Source organism: Seriola dumerili, unplaced genomic scaffold, assembly GCF_002260705.1.
Source record: "Seriola dumerili isolate Sdu_G_001 unplaced genomic scaffold, Sdu_1.0 BDQW01000110.1, whole genome shotgun sequence".
Lineage (NCBI taxonomy): Eukaryota > Metazoa > Chordata > Actinopteri > Carangiformes > Carangidae > Seriola > Seriola dumerili.
The window spans coordinates 4,964,480-4,978,622 of record NW_019174365.1 but is presented as its reverse complement, the minus strand read 5'-3'; the positions used below and the strand labels follow the sequence as shown (position 1 = coordinate 4,978,622).

Below are 14,143 nucleotides of genomic sequence, written 5' to 3'. Positions count from 1 at the left end.
CCCACCCCCCACCCCCCTCACACACACACCCAAGTCTACCCAATTTGGCTTCAGCACTGTCTCAACATTCCAGCGCCGTGGCTTCAATGTCGTCCCATCAATATGAACAGATAATCAGAGCACTAAGGGGTCTGTATATAAATCCCCACCGTGAATATAGTTTTCACCCTCTTCCCTTCCTTTCTTCTCTCCCTCCCTTCCTCTCCTTCTCCCTCCTCCTCCTCCTCTTCCTCTCTTGCCCGTTCCACCCTTGTTTCTAGTTCTCTTTCTTCTTTCCCTTTTCCCTCCTTCTCTGAGGAAGTGTATGCCCCCAAGGGACAAAAAGATTCGCTACCTTCCAGGAGAGAAAGAGATTGTGTGTGTCTCTCTCAGTGTGTGAATGTGTGTCCTCCACATGTGTGCGTGCCAGGATGATAGTGTGTGCGCGGGAGTGAGAACACACACTTCCTGAGACAGAAAGGGAGAGAGAGGCAGGGATGAGCAAGTGAAGAGCAAGTGAGAGAGTGAACGCAGGAGGCTGTGGAGGGGGAGGAGAGAGAAAGAGATAAGAGAGAAAGACAGAGAGTAGTCGGGGAGAAGGGGGAAGATGGATGAATGCACTGCGCACTGAGTGTGTGTGTGTGTGTGTGTGTGTGTGTGTCTATGAGTGAGAGAGAGAGAGGAAGAGAGATGGTAGGGAGATGCAGGTAGACGGAAAGGGGACGAAAGGGTTTCTTATCCTCTCAGCAGAAGTCATAATTTCTTAGAGCGTGCACAGATGTGTGTGTGTGTGTGTGTGCGTGCGTTTGTGTGTATGCCTGATTGTGTTTGTGTCTGAGTGTGTTACCTCGCTCAGGCTTGAGGCCAAGAACCGGAGAGGTACAGTGGTGTAGCGTCGGTGTGTAGTGTGAGCAGCATGCGTGTGTCTATGTGTGCTTTTTGAGAGGTGTGTATGTCGAGGCTGTGGCTGATGAGCTGTCAGTACCTACAGTTGGAATGTTCACAAGGCGGCCATTGTTGTTCAAACAGCCAGCAGCCTTCTCCTTGGCAACGGGCGCTGCAGCAGCGTCTCCCACAGCAACTGTGGAACAGGAGTATGGAGGGAGGAGGAGGAGTCAGGAAGTCAGGGCCGCAGCACAGAGGCCCCTCTCCAAAACACTGGCCTCAAGGTCTGAGTGTGTGTCGGGGTCCAAGCATCTGGTTTGTGTGTCCTCTGTGTGTGAGGTAGATATGCATGGCTATATCTATGTGTGTCGGTAAGTGTGGTTTTTAAGTGTGTCTGTGAGTTCTTGCCAGCGTGACTATGTGGAGTGTGCATCTTTTCTTGCTCTTGTGTGTTTCTGCCTGTGTGTCAGCTCAGTGTGTGTGTGTGCACCTGCGTGAACTGTAACTGGGAGTGTTTCTGTGTTTGCACCTAAGTGGTTGGTTTCATCTCCTTGTATTTGCATGTGTTTGTGTGTGTTTCAAGACGTGTCCCTGTGTGTCCGTGTTTGTGTGTAATCCTGCATGCCGTTTGTGTGCGCACATGTGCACACTCCTAGCTGTTCCCAGCTGGTGCGGTTGGTCACATGACCTGACTGAGGGGCGGCCATCAGCAGAGCCAGGAAACTGCCTGCAGGAGAGCGAGAGAGGATAGAGAGTGTCAGGATGAGTTGAAGATGAGGGAGGGCTGGTGGGGAGTGGGAGCGTGTGTTGTGGGAGAGAAAGCGGAGGTGGGATGTGTGTGTGTGTGTGTCTGTGTGTGTGTGTGTGTGAGAGAGGAAGAGAAGTGATGGGGGGGGCTGAAGGAGAGGAAGGGGTAATACAGTCCTCCTTGACTTAAAATAACTACACCATGTAGGTTCCTGCAGAAACAACAGTCAGATAGTAAGACAGTCAGAGGGGTGGGGGGTCCTGGTTATGTGTTGTCTAGTGTTTGGAGCTACTTCTGCGGTCCCCTGTGTGCATCCTTGGCAGATCCGCCACTGTATCTGGTCTGTGTGAAGTCTGTTTACGTTAGATGTGTGTCTGTGTGTCTGAACGTCTGTCTGTCTTTTTGTTTGTCTGCACATATGGTTTATGCGTTGGTCTGTTCATTTATATGCTTTGTGTGTGTGTTTGTTGTGTGTGTGTGTGTGTGTGTATATGCGTGCACGTGCTTGCTCTTGGCAGGAGATACAGCGCGCACACTGATGATGGAGATCATTAGGAATTTCCTGCAGCTGGGGAGGTGGTGGTTTTTCTTTTTTTGGAGGGGGGCAGTAGGATTGGGTGGGATATGAGTGGGTGAGAACGAGAGGAGAGGTCAAAGGGAAGGAGAGTGAGAGTGTGTGGGTGGGTGGGTCTGGGGTGGGGGGTCTGTATGTGAGTATGTTTGTTGGACTGTCTCCGCTTGAGTGACGTGTGTGCATGGAGCTGCAGCCCACCAAAGCCCAAAGTTCACCTCTGTTCTGATGGGTTGTTGTAGGTATTTTGTGTGCAGGCGCGTCGGCCACAGTAGTGCAATAAGTGTGTATAACATTCCTCACCTCCTTTTGCACACTTACCCACACCTCAAGCTCCCAAACAACCCAGGTCTGTTGATTGGAAGAGTTTGGATTGGGACTGTTACTGCTTGTTGAGCTGCAATCCACTGTGGTTAAGAGAAGACCTTCTAACTTCAATTTCATTGTTTTTCTTCTCATTTGGTTGATGTAAAACTTTCCACAGTTTGGCCGAGTGTTGAGTAAATATTGAAATCTTTTTCCCACAGTGGGAATAAAAATACTGCCTTAAAATCCATCATGTCAACATATCATTTTAAGATTATGTCTAGGTTCTGTTTAGGTTGTGCTCGTGTTAAATGGAGGTTGTTCGTGTGTTCTGTGATGTGGCTGAAGTTAAATAAAGAAGTTTTTTTCAATTCTAAAGACGATGTGAAATTACATCAAAATGCATTAGAAATTTAATCTGCTTTTTTTTACATACATTGCACAACACTCAGAGGCCTATTCGTAGTAGTAGGCCTACTGTTTAATATGATCACTACACACAGGCAGTGTTTGCACTTCATCAACCACTCTAAAGTGATGCTTTGTTAATATTATATAATGTGTGATGTTTCATTGACAAAGTCAGACTGATGTTTGCCATCTGGAATACAACATGACACACTTCTTTTCCTCACCATTTCCCACTGAACACATCTCAAGAATGACTCGAAAACAGTTCGTCATCAAGTTGTCTAACAGTTTGGTTCATTGTCTTTCGTGTTATTTTCCTCATTATTCTTTTGACTGATGTTTTTCTGTCTGTAGAAGTTGTGTGTTGTCATGTGTGTTATATGGAGGTATGAGGCTGATGGAGCTGCAGGTTGAGGTTGCATCAGGGTTGAGGTGGTGTGGGGGAACGGGAGGCTGACAGTAGCTGAGTTTCTGCGTGGTGTCACTCAGTCTCTGTGGACCCCCTGACCCACTTCCCCCTCCCCACCTCTCTCTCTCTCCTGGCCTCATACACTTTCTCCACCCCCCCACCCACCCTCCTCTTCTTATCTGTCTAAACCTCTCTGTGGAGCTCCCCCTCCTCCCCTCACCACCTCTCTCTCTCACTACCTTTCTCTCTTTCTCTCTCCCCTCTGTGTCCCCCTCCCTTACACCCCCCCATGCTGTTTCGGTGCTGCTGCCTGTCTCTTAGCAACAACTGCACACCCGTTAGAGCTCAGTGAGTGCTTTTACAAACACACCCAGGAAGACACACTCATACACGCGCACATTCACAAACACACACATGCATGCGCGCACACATCCACACTCACACACACACATACACACACACACACACACACACACATACACACATACACGCACACACGCACACACATACACACACACACACACACACACACACACACACACACACACACACACACACACACACACACATCACAACAACAGGGTCTAGTTCCTCATTGAGGGTTGCTGCTGGCAGGCCTGTGAGTCTGCAAGCCTTTGTGGCAGTGAGATAGATGGGAAGAGAATAGATATGCTGTACAGCTACCATGTACAGAATGATTGTTCCTCTCAGACTATGCACAACGGGGCAACTGCCCAAACTGGAAAATGACAGGTTCTAGTCTCTGATTTCACACTGGCATGTGCGCACATACACTCTCTGGCATGTTGTGTTGTTGTCGCCTTTCCTGCAAGCACACAATAAGCACCAAAAACTTTTATGAGCAGATGAAAAATGTACAGTATCAAACATTTTCAAACAATATCATTCATATGAGAGCTGCTCTTTGTGAAACACATTCAACAGATCATCATGTGGGAGCCGCGCACACCATCGGCTGTTTTCACAGAGACAATACTACGCCACTGTGTGTTCCAAAGCCCCAGAGCCATTCACAGTAAAATGCACCAAAACGCATTTGCTACGTATGACAGTGAATATATTGGAATGGCGACTGATGGATGCCAGGAGTATTTGCTTAAACAATGTGGGATAGTGGGAGTGTTTGATAGGCTGGCATCTAAGCCCTGTCAGGATGCCCCCCGCAGAGCACAGTAGAGGGATATTTGCATGTGTGTCTTTGTTTTGTGTGTGATCGTGCATGACTATACATGTGTGCGTGTGTGTGTGATATGTATGTCTTTATGTGCAAATCGATGTGTGAGTGTGTGGGAGGATGAAGCTGTGGGGGCATATTTGCATGTGTCTTTGTGTGTTGGTTTGTGTCGCTGTGTGTGTGTGAGTGACAGTGCGTGCATGTATGTGTAAGCACATGTGCAGCAATGTTTAATTAAAGCATGTGTTCTTCTCCTTCTCTCACACACCGGTCAGATGGAGCCTTAATTAATGAATGCTGTTAATTAGACGAGAGAGGAAGTGAGAACGAGAATAGGAGAGAAGAGAGGGAGGGAGAGAGGGAGGCGGGGAGACAGCACTGGGCATGGGAGGGAATGGGTGATGGGGTTAAAGAAACTATGTGTAGTGTGTGTGTGTGTGTGTGTGTGTCTGTGTGTTCATCTCCATGTTTGTCTGTCCCAGTTGTGTCATTCCTCAGAGCAGCAGAACGTTGAGGTTGCTCTGCTCCATGTGTTCAGCCCCAAACTCTGCTACAGCAAAACTCCCACTCCTCCTCCTCCTCTTCCTCTTCTGCTTCCTCCTCCTCTACTTCTCCCTCCTCTCGCCTCTTTCAACTTTTTCTCCCTCATACCTAAAATCTGTCTGCCTCAGACTATCCGACCACTTATCATCCTTCCCCTGTCTCGATCACGTCTTTCACTTCCCTGTACTTCTTGTCTCTTGCCTTTTCTCATACTTTCTCACCAATTCACTCAGTCATTCTAGTGTCTCTCGCCCCCTCCGCTCCCTGTTCCCCCTCTTTCTCTTTCTCTCTCACTCTCTCTGTCCTTCTCCCACCCTCCTAATCAGAGCCATATGTTGGAGAGAGAGGCAGAGAGATCTGACGATGGACAGGATTGTGTTGTATGTGGAGAGTGTGGTGCCGTGCTGGAGCCAGCCGTGCGCGTATGTGCGTGCAACAGTGGCACGCATGCTTGCATTTGTGTTTGAATGTGTGCACGCATCCAGTCACATGTGAGTCTGATAGCACGTGTGGTCCAGATTTCATAAGATTTCTTTCTCTTCTGGCTGTCTGTACTTGCAGTTCTCCTCTGCTCTGGGTTTCTATAATCCTCCAGTCGTTCCTGTCTTTCTGTCACCTTCATCTCTCCATCCTCTTAACACCTCTCTATTCATCACCTCTCTGCTTCCCCCTGGTGGCTGCGATTATTCACACATTCTCATTCTTCTTGTACCCTCCAAGTCTAATGCTTTGTAATGCATTTGAATAGTTTTGGTGAAATGGGGCATGCAGTGTGTGTGTGTGTGTCAGTGTGTGTGTGTGCCCTTGCTCAATTGTTTATTGTAATTTCTGGATTTTTACAACATGTGCATCTGTTCACTCAAATATGGTGAGATTGAAAAACGTTGCAAAACTCTCTCAGTTCCCATACACAATACACCATTCTGTGAGTCTGGCCATCATCATGTAGTTATGATCAACAGCATGTGTGAAAATCCAACAGAAGAGTGTAAAGTGGCTCTGCCTTACATGTGCACCTACAATCTGCTGGTACACAGCAAAACGAAACACTAACGACAATTAGACTTTAAAATTTCATATTGCAAGTCATCTTCCAAAATAATTGCGTCTGATGTGAGATGGTGCAGCGCTTACCAAAATACTGATTCTAGTCTGGTCTGATGCGTGCTGTGACATCATGTACTAATCTCTTATTCTTTCTGCTCCACCCTCCTCCACACTCCTTTCTTTTCCTTTATTTTTTTCCCACTTACCCTGTCTCCCACCTCCGTCAACTCTCTGTCCCTTCCTCTGTCTGTCTGTCTGCCTGTCTGTCTGCCTGTCTGTCTGTCTGTCTGTTTCTCTCTTTCTCTCACTCTAGCAACCATGGGCAAAAGACAGGAGCAGAGGGGAGAGGGAGAAGTATGTGAGCTCTCCACTGCAGTATTGATGACCCAATGATCCCCTGCAGAACAGAGCCAGTCAGGCAGACAGAGTGAGGCTCAACTCAGAATCAAAATCAGAATCAGCGCCACAACCATTCAGTAAAAGCAACCAACTGAGTAGAATATGAATGGTAAATGTAACCTAATGTTGTAATGCTGCTGTGTGGGTGGCACAGTTAATAGAGTAGAGTGCATTACAGATTAGGTTTATGGCCCATTGCCAAAAATGTTGACGATTCCATCACACAACCGCAATTCCATCTGTGCTGCAAATGTTTGATTTTAATTTGTACAGTATGTTTGATGCCTTACAATGACCAATATATTTAGCGGCAAGAGTTAAGATTAAATGTATTAAATACAACAAAGGAGATGTTAAATTTGTGGACTTAGTATCCAGTTAATAATATTACTTTTATCTCTGTCCTTAGGTCCTTGAGTCTTCTTGCTAGCTGTTAGAGGAAGACAGCTACAAAGAAGAAACATTTACATACAGCAGAAAACATCTTTTTCCTCCCTCACTACCAGCAAGACCATACACTGAATGAGTGGCTTGTCAGATCAGCTATTTTCAGGCCAATCTGGGGCTCCAGTGGGCTGTGGTGGGGACCAGGCAGAGGAAAAAGGGTGTGTTGGAGGGCTGGAGGAGCTGGAACGGCCCGAGCTCTGGACCAGGGAGCTTGGGTTCCAGGCGGAGTCCCAAGATCCCTCCAACGATGGACTGGCACCGGTGACCTCCGACCACTTTCCCCCCTCCTCTCCTTCTGCCCTGGCCAACGGCCTCCACCTACAGAGAAGGCTGGGGCACAACACCTGCCGGCGGAGGCAGACGGAGACTCACACTACAGCCGAGACACATACATTCGCAGAGACATTTAGAAACATGCAGACGCACATAGACCCAGATGTGCATGCGCAGGCTGTTTCACACGCACACATGGATAATTGTGGACACATGGATATCAATGCACATACGGGTTCTCTTGGGCCAGAACACTCCAGAACTCTCACGCCGGAGGCCATACACACAACCTCACCTCAACCCCTGTCTTTGGCACTTGGGAATCATCCTGCCTCCACCAATCAGCTCGCAGCCCCTATCCTCACACCAGAGACAGACATGCCCTCAACCTTTTGTCCAGTTCCTATTGGTCCAAACACAAACCCAGGCTCCTCTCCTCTTCCTGTGGAGGCAGAGAAGAAGTATGCACTCCGCAGCTCTGGACGTCCCCGCTTCCCCTGTCACCTGCGCAAATCCTCACGCCTCCGCCGAAGCATAGAGGATGGGGAGAAGAGAGCAGTGAGGGAGAGGGGAGGAGAGGAGGTGGATGAAGTAATAGAGGAGAAGATCTGGAGGGTTAAAGAAGAGGAAGTGGCGGTTGGTGAGAAGGAAGATCATAAGCCTGTTGAAGCTGTTCTCCCCACGGCTCCCTGCCCTACAGACGTCGCTCTTGCTCTAACTGTACCCAAACCTGTTCCTAAAGCTACACCTAAACCTGGGCCCAGACTTGGGCATAAACCTGGACCTAAATCCAGGTCTAGGCCCGCGCCAAAATCTGTCCAAAAAGCAGCTCCTAAAAGTGTCATGAAACAGCGTCAGGCAGCGCAGTCCATTCATCATCGTGTTACCCCTCATCACGCATTTGTGAACACGTCCACCATCCCTGCATCTCTGCTGAATGTGAAGGAGGAACCTGTTGCAGAGTCAGGGGTATCTGCTCCCAATAACCGGAAATGTGGACGTTATGTTGGTGTAAGTTCATTAATTGTTACATGTCACTGTGCTTACTCATAATACATTATACAATATCATATCATGTATGAAATAATTTTCAGTTGCATATGTTTTATGTTGGTCTCTGCTTTACAGGTGAGGAAGATTGTTGTCAAGGTGGCTCGCATTCCTGTCAGTCTTAGTCGCCGACAGAAGAGCTACAAGATTTCCAATTTGGAGACAGTTACAGGCACAGAGAAAGGCAATGATGGCGGTCTGGAGGGCTCGGAGGCAGTTCGAGAGCCGACCGCACTTCTCCGCATGAAGAACAATGGGAAGAGTGTTATGGTGATGTTCCCTCCTGGAGAGCTGCCTGTTATTCTCAAACGCAGGCGGGGACGGCCACCTAAACAGCCTCTGCCAGGAATACCCGGAGAGCCTCCGAATCCCAGCAGTGCCAGTGGTAATGGAGACCAGCCCAAAAAGCCCCGGAGGCGTCGTCGGACTAAACTCCCTTCTCCTTATCCATCTTATGTTAATGATACTAATGATGTGAAAACAGAGTATGGGGACGTTCTGTCTAAACTGGCTTTTTTAAACCGTCAGCCCCCTGCCACTGGCCGCTGCTCTCCCCCTCGATGCTGGACCCCCAGTGAGCCAGAAAGCTTTCATGCCCCCTTGGAAAACCCTGGAATATCCACCCTACTCCACCGGCTAACTGGGTTTAGACGCCCGCGCGGTGGCAGAGGAGGGGGCCTTGGAAGAGGTGGAGGAGCAGCAGGGGGGATTGGGGGCAGTGAGCGCAATAAGAGCACCTTCAGTGACTTCTTTGAATCCATCGGCAAGAAGCGGAAACTGAGCCCTCTGTCTGAGCATGGATTACCTAGGAAAAGGGGAAAGGGGGTGGGTGGAGGCGGGGTTGGACGGGGAGGGGGTATCGTAGGAACTGAGCCTGGGGGAGAGAAAATAGTCAGGAAAAGACGTATGAGAAAAAATGGTGCATTTAAAGGAGAAGGAGTTTCCATGGGGCAAGACTGGCCCAATGGGGCAGGTGGTTGGGGGGAGGAGGGGGGTATTGAAAAGGAGAAAGGTCTGGGTGGGTTTCAGCTCTGTGGATCTCCAAGAGGGGGCTTTTCTTCCTGTGAGGTTGGAAGGGGGGGTGCCTACAGCAGTCTAGGAGGAAGCAGAGGGGTTGGGCCAGTTGGGGAAGACTCACAAGGCCTGTTTGCTGGATATTTCCGGTCACTGCTCGACTCGGATGATTCATCAGACCTGTTGGACATGTCCTCCTCTCAGTCAGATCCCCGCAAAGCTTCATCCACCCCTGGTTATGAGCCATCCAGCCCAGCTGCCGGGCACAGCTGGTCCCCTGCATTCTCCAAGTGGTGCTCCAAGGGTGCAAGTTCTGCGGCGGAGGGTTCAGCCCAAACACATTGCTCCTCGGCCAGGCCTCCGTACAGCTATGGCAGCCTGGCCCAAACATCGCCCACCACCTCTACCTATCTCAAGTCCACTCCTCCATCTCTCTCACACTCTCCCAGCTCCCCCCATCCTGCCTCTTATGGCCACTACTCCTCTGGCTACTCCTCCTCTTCTCCTGCAGTGTCACAGAGATCCTCAGACTGCAGCTTTGCATACGGGTCTGGACACAGCAGTGGAAAGGCCACCCCTGTTGGCCAGATTGGTTATTCTAGCTACCAGGCAGCAGCCAAGCGGGGCTTTTGTGGATACCCTGCAGCAGGTCATTCCTCCATGCGGGGGGAGTCAACAGGACCCACATCACCTGGAGGAGGGTACATGGCTGTGGCCAAAGGCAGCCAGTTCAGCTCCTCCTCCCCAGAAGGATACAAACAGTACAACTCCAATCAGTGGAGCTTCAGGTAAATCACTTGTCGCTCAATAACTAATTTTATGAATTCAAGATATTTCTGAGTTGCTTTTTCACACAAAATCTCACTTGGTATGAAAGATTTTTAAATGAATATGGAATTAAATGTTTTCTTCCATTAAAAAGAGAAGTACAAACTAATAAAAGTCAGACCATGGCAGGATCAAAGTGATTAGATTTGCTTAATATAAATGTTTCACTCCAGCACATCATTTTCAATTTTACCCTGTCCACCGTGTGCCAATTAACAGTCAATACCTGACATTAGTTAACTCAGGGCTAAAATGTGCACTGTGGTTATCCATAGGAATACATAATCAGAACCCGCATTGAGAGTTTTCTCTTCAGGGTCCTATTACTGACTGCTGGAGCTGCAACAAAGAGCAGTTGAAACTGAACTATTTCTCAAATATAGACATATTGCTCAAGTCATGTTTGTATGTTTTTATCATTTTTGTTGCTCTTTTTGTGTTTTTCTTTTCTTCAGACAAGGTTATGGCGGCTGGTCAACGGACAGCTTTGGGCCTCAGTATCATGGCTACAGTGAATATGGCTCCAACGAGTCAAAAGACATCTTGGATATCTCGAATTACACCCCCCAGAAAGCCAAGCGACAACCTTTTCCTGAAAGTTTATCAGAATCCTCTTCTGACTCTTCACATCTTGGCTCTGCAGCCACTGGCAGTGGACCGAGCTCCGCAGGTGGCACATATAAGCTGAACGAGGCTGCTTCTGTTAGTGCAGAGGGGGGTCAGTCGAGTCTGTCCAGCCTGGAGAAGTTGATGATGGATTGGCATGAGAGTGCTTCGGGACCCTCCTATAACTGGAGCCAGAGCGTCCTCTTCCAGGGCGGGGGGACCAGCAAACCTGGCCGTGGTCGCAGGAAACGGACTGAAGCACAATCAGAAAAAGAGGGGGGTTCTGCGTTACACTCTGATTCCCCATCCAGTCCCTCACCAACGCCCACTCCAGGACCTAAACGGGGAGGGGTTGGTGGACGGGGCAGAGGGTCTAGAGGAGGCAGAGGGGGGTTATCTCCTTGTCAGAGAGAGCGGCCATCAGGAGCTAAAGGCAGGGGCAAGGCTGTCTCTACATCAGGAGCAGGAGTAGTAGTGTCTGCTGGAGGTCCAGAGGGGTCTGGGCTGTTCCAGGAGGTGCTGGACTATTACAGCGGAGACAGTAGTAGCCTCTCTCCCCTGGCCACTCCCAATCCTGCACCACCCTCCAGCTACCTCCAGGACCCCTGTGAGTACCCCTCCCCTTATTCTGCCCACCCTTCTACACCTTCCTCTGAAGAGCGATATCCAGCCTTATACCCTGGAGAGTCCTCCTCTTCCCTCTCACCCAGTGTCTCATCTCCCCCTTACCCTCCCAAGCCCACCCCTCCTCCGCCCCAGTCCTATCACCCAGTCCCATCCAGGACCTTCTCCCCCTCCTGCTCTCCCTCACCACGAGTAACACCCCACTGCGGCACTGCACTGAGTCCCTCACATCGCCCGCCTCCAAAAGACCCCCAGTTCTCGCAGTATGACTCCCCCAGCTACTGCAGCTCCCCCTACTGGTACGGACAGACATCGCACAGCGGCAGCCCCAGCCCACACTCACACAGCACACACTCAAATACAGCCGTGCACACACACAGCAACCCTCACACAAGTCCTCATGGAAACGCACATGGCAATCCACTCGCTAGCCCAAACGCAAACACACACTCACACACACATATAACCCCGACTCCCCACGACACACACCATCACAACACACAGCCTCACGCAAACCTGAGCTCACACACCAACACCCATCCCACCTCACATCTCCAAAGCAACCCCCTCACCCACTCAAACCCTCACACCAACAATCAGCCCCTCCACAATACACACACCAACCCCAACACTCATCTCCCCTCCCACACACACTCCAACCCCAGCCCCAGCCTCCTCTCCCACTCAACGCCTGTGCTTTATGAGGAGCGCAGCCCTCCCTCCACCATGACTGCCCACAAGCGGGATCTGACCCCCCACGCCATGAGCACAGGCCTTTGCCAGGGTCCCCTGCCTCACTCCCCATTCCCCAAACCTCCCCTCGACTCCTCGCCCCATCAGGAGGACACTAGCGGCTTCTCCCTGTCCCACCAATCCTACCAGGGCATGGGACACCGCTACCCCTCCCAGGTGGCTCAGGGAGGTGGGGTGCTGTGCCAGCTCCTGGACCCAGCCAATGATGACAGCTTCAGCGTCACCAGCCTGTAACAGCAGGTGAGTGTATTTAACCTTCATACAACCAATAAGGCCGACATTTCTAGAGGAGTGTTTGATTAATGAGGATGAATTTGCCAAGTGTTTTGAAAGTATTTCATTACTTGATATTTAATTGGATGACGAAGCACTATTAGTAGTTGTGATTAATAAATGAATAGCTAATATAAACATAACAGTGAATTTTTTTTTTATCAGTTTTACAAAAACGCTTTATCTGATTAGTATATAGAAAGGTCAGGTTAAAAAAATGCTTTTGCAAGAATCCATGTTCAAGGTAGATTTGAATGTGTTTTATAGTAGCCTGTGTCTCAGAATACTGTATGTTCAAGAGTGCAACAGCAGCAGCACCACAGTGTACACATATGTACTACATTGCTTTTAGAACCACATCAAACACTGAAGATGTGTTTACAAGGACCTATTAAGCTTTACCACTGTCAAAAATATCACACTCTCATATATTACTCTCTTTCCCTTCATCTCTTTCTCTCTCCCTTTGTTTTTCTTTCAGGTGCATTCAATCCAAGCTTTTACAGATTTGCAAACATTTTTTTTTGTTAAGGAGACTTCTTTGTGAGAGACTGTGAAATGAAGGGTGAGAATTTAGCTGCCAGCTTTGGACAGTAAAGCTTTAATTCTCCAGCACTGACAATCAAAATCAACCGCAACTTAAACACCCGAGCATGTACACACACAAATACACACACACACACACACACACACACACACACACACACACACACACACACACACACACACACACACAGACACGCATGTGCAGATGAATTCACTACCTAAACCTGAACACATAAAATCATACGTGTACACACTCACTCACACTCTACGCTGGAACGAGGGACTGGCAAAGAGGAGCTGACAGATGAATACCAGACGCTGGCGGACAGAGACAAATCTATTTCCTCATTCTGTTGAGTCCTGCTGTGACACATAGAGGACTCTGTTTCCCAGAAGTCTGTATCTCACCAAATCTTTCTGGTGTTGTTCTGTACATCTGCAATATGGACAAACTAGGATCACAATGCTCTATCTCTCTTTCTGTTTCTTTTATCTGTCCTCTCTCAACTTCCCTTCTTTGCTAAACCAGCAACCGTGTTCTGCACTCGACTCGCCAACACTGCATTTCTGTCTTGTGCTCTAACCTGAACCGCATCTGAGCCCAAATCAACTTTTTAAATACCATGAGCCTTGCAAATGTCCCGCTCTGTGCACTCCTTGTGTCGTGTCCCATAAGAGAAAAGTGGACTAAACCAGTTTCTGCTCTTGAAATACCAGCATCTGTACATATGACTCCAGCTCCAAGCCAGGGGGCCCCCTCTTCACTCTGAAGGTCCGTCATCAACATGCCCTCCTCAGCGTTCTGCCATGGTTTCTCTGCTCTGGGGGGGTAGGTGGGTGGGTGTGGGGGGGACTGCAGCATGGAGACTCAACATCCTGTGTTTTGCTGTTTTAACTACAAGGGAAAGAGACATTGAAATCACACAATGGCCCCAAAGAGACTCTTGTTTTCTGTGTGCAAATGTGAGACAGAGGAGGTTGTGTTTGCGTGATGCATGTATTTGTGTGTATGTGTGCCTATATGTGCGTGTGTGTGAGTATGCGTGCGTGCCTATGGGGTCAAAAGGAGTGAAGCTCCCCAGACACCAAAGTCTTGGCGGGGCCTCATTCTTTCTTTCACTCTCTCCCTTCTTTTTTCTGTGGTCTTGTGTTGTTTGGTGGTTTTTGTGATGAAAAAAATTGTATATCTGTCTGTTACATATCATGTATGTATCTGAGGTGCAAAATATTTAAATA

General features: G+C 48.9%; 1 protein-coding gene across 1 annotated transcript; it reads left to right on the top strand.

The window, feature by feature from the left end:
• Positions 1-7,015: 7,015 nt before the first annotated feature.
• ahdc1 (AT-hook DNA binding motif containing 1) lies at positions 7,016-12,965 on the top strand. The gene is made up of 4 exons (XM_022747136.1): positions 7,016-8,224; positions 8,342-10,065; positions 10,561-12,328; positions 12,843-12,965. Exons 1-3 carry the CDS (start codon positions 7,016-7,018, stop codon positions 12,320-12,322), a joined length of 4,695 nt encoding a protein of 1,564 aa, XP_022602857.1. The 3' UTR covers positions 12,323-12,328; positions 12,843-12,965.
• Positions 12,966-14,143: the final 1,178 nt, after the last annotated feature.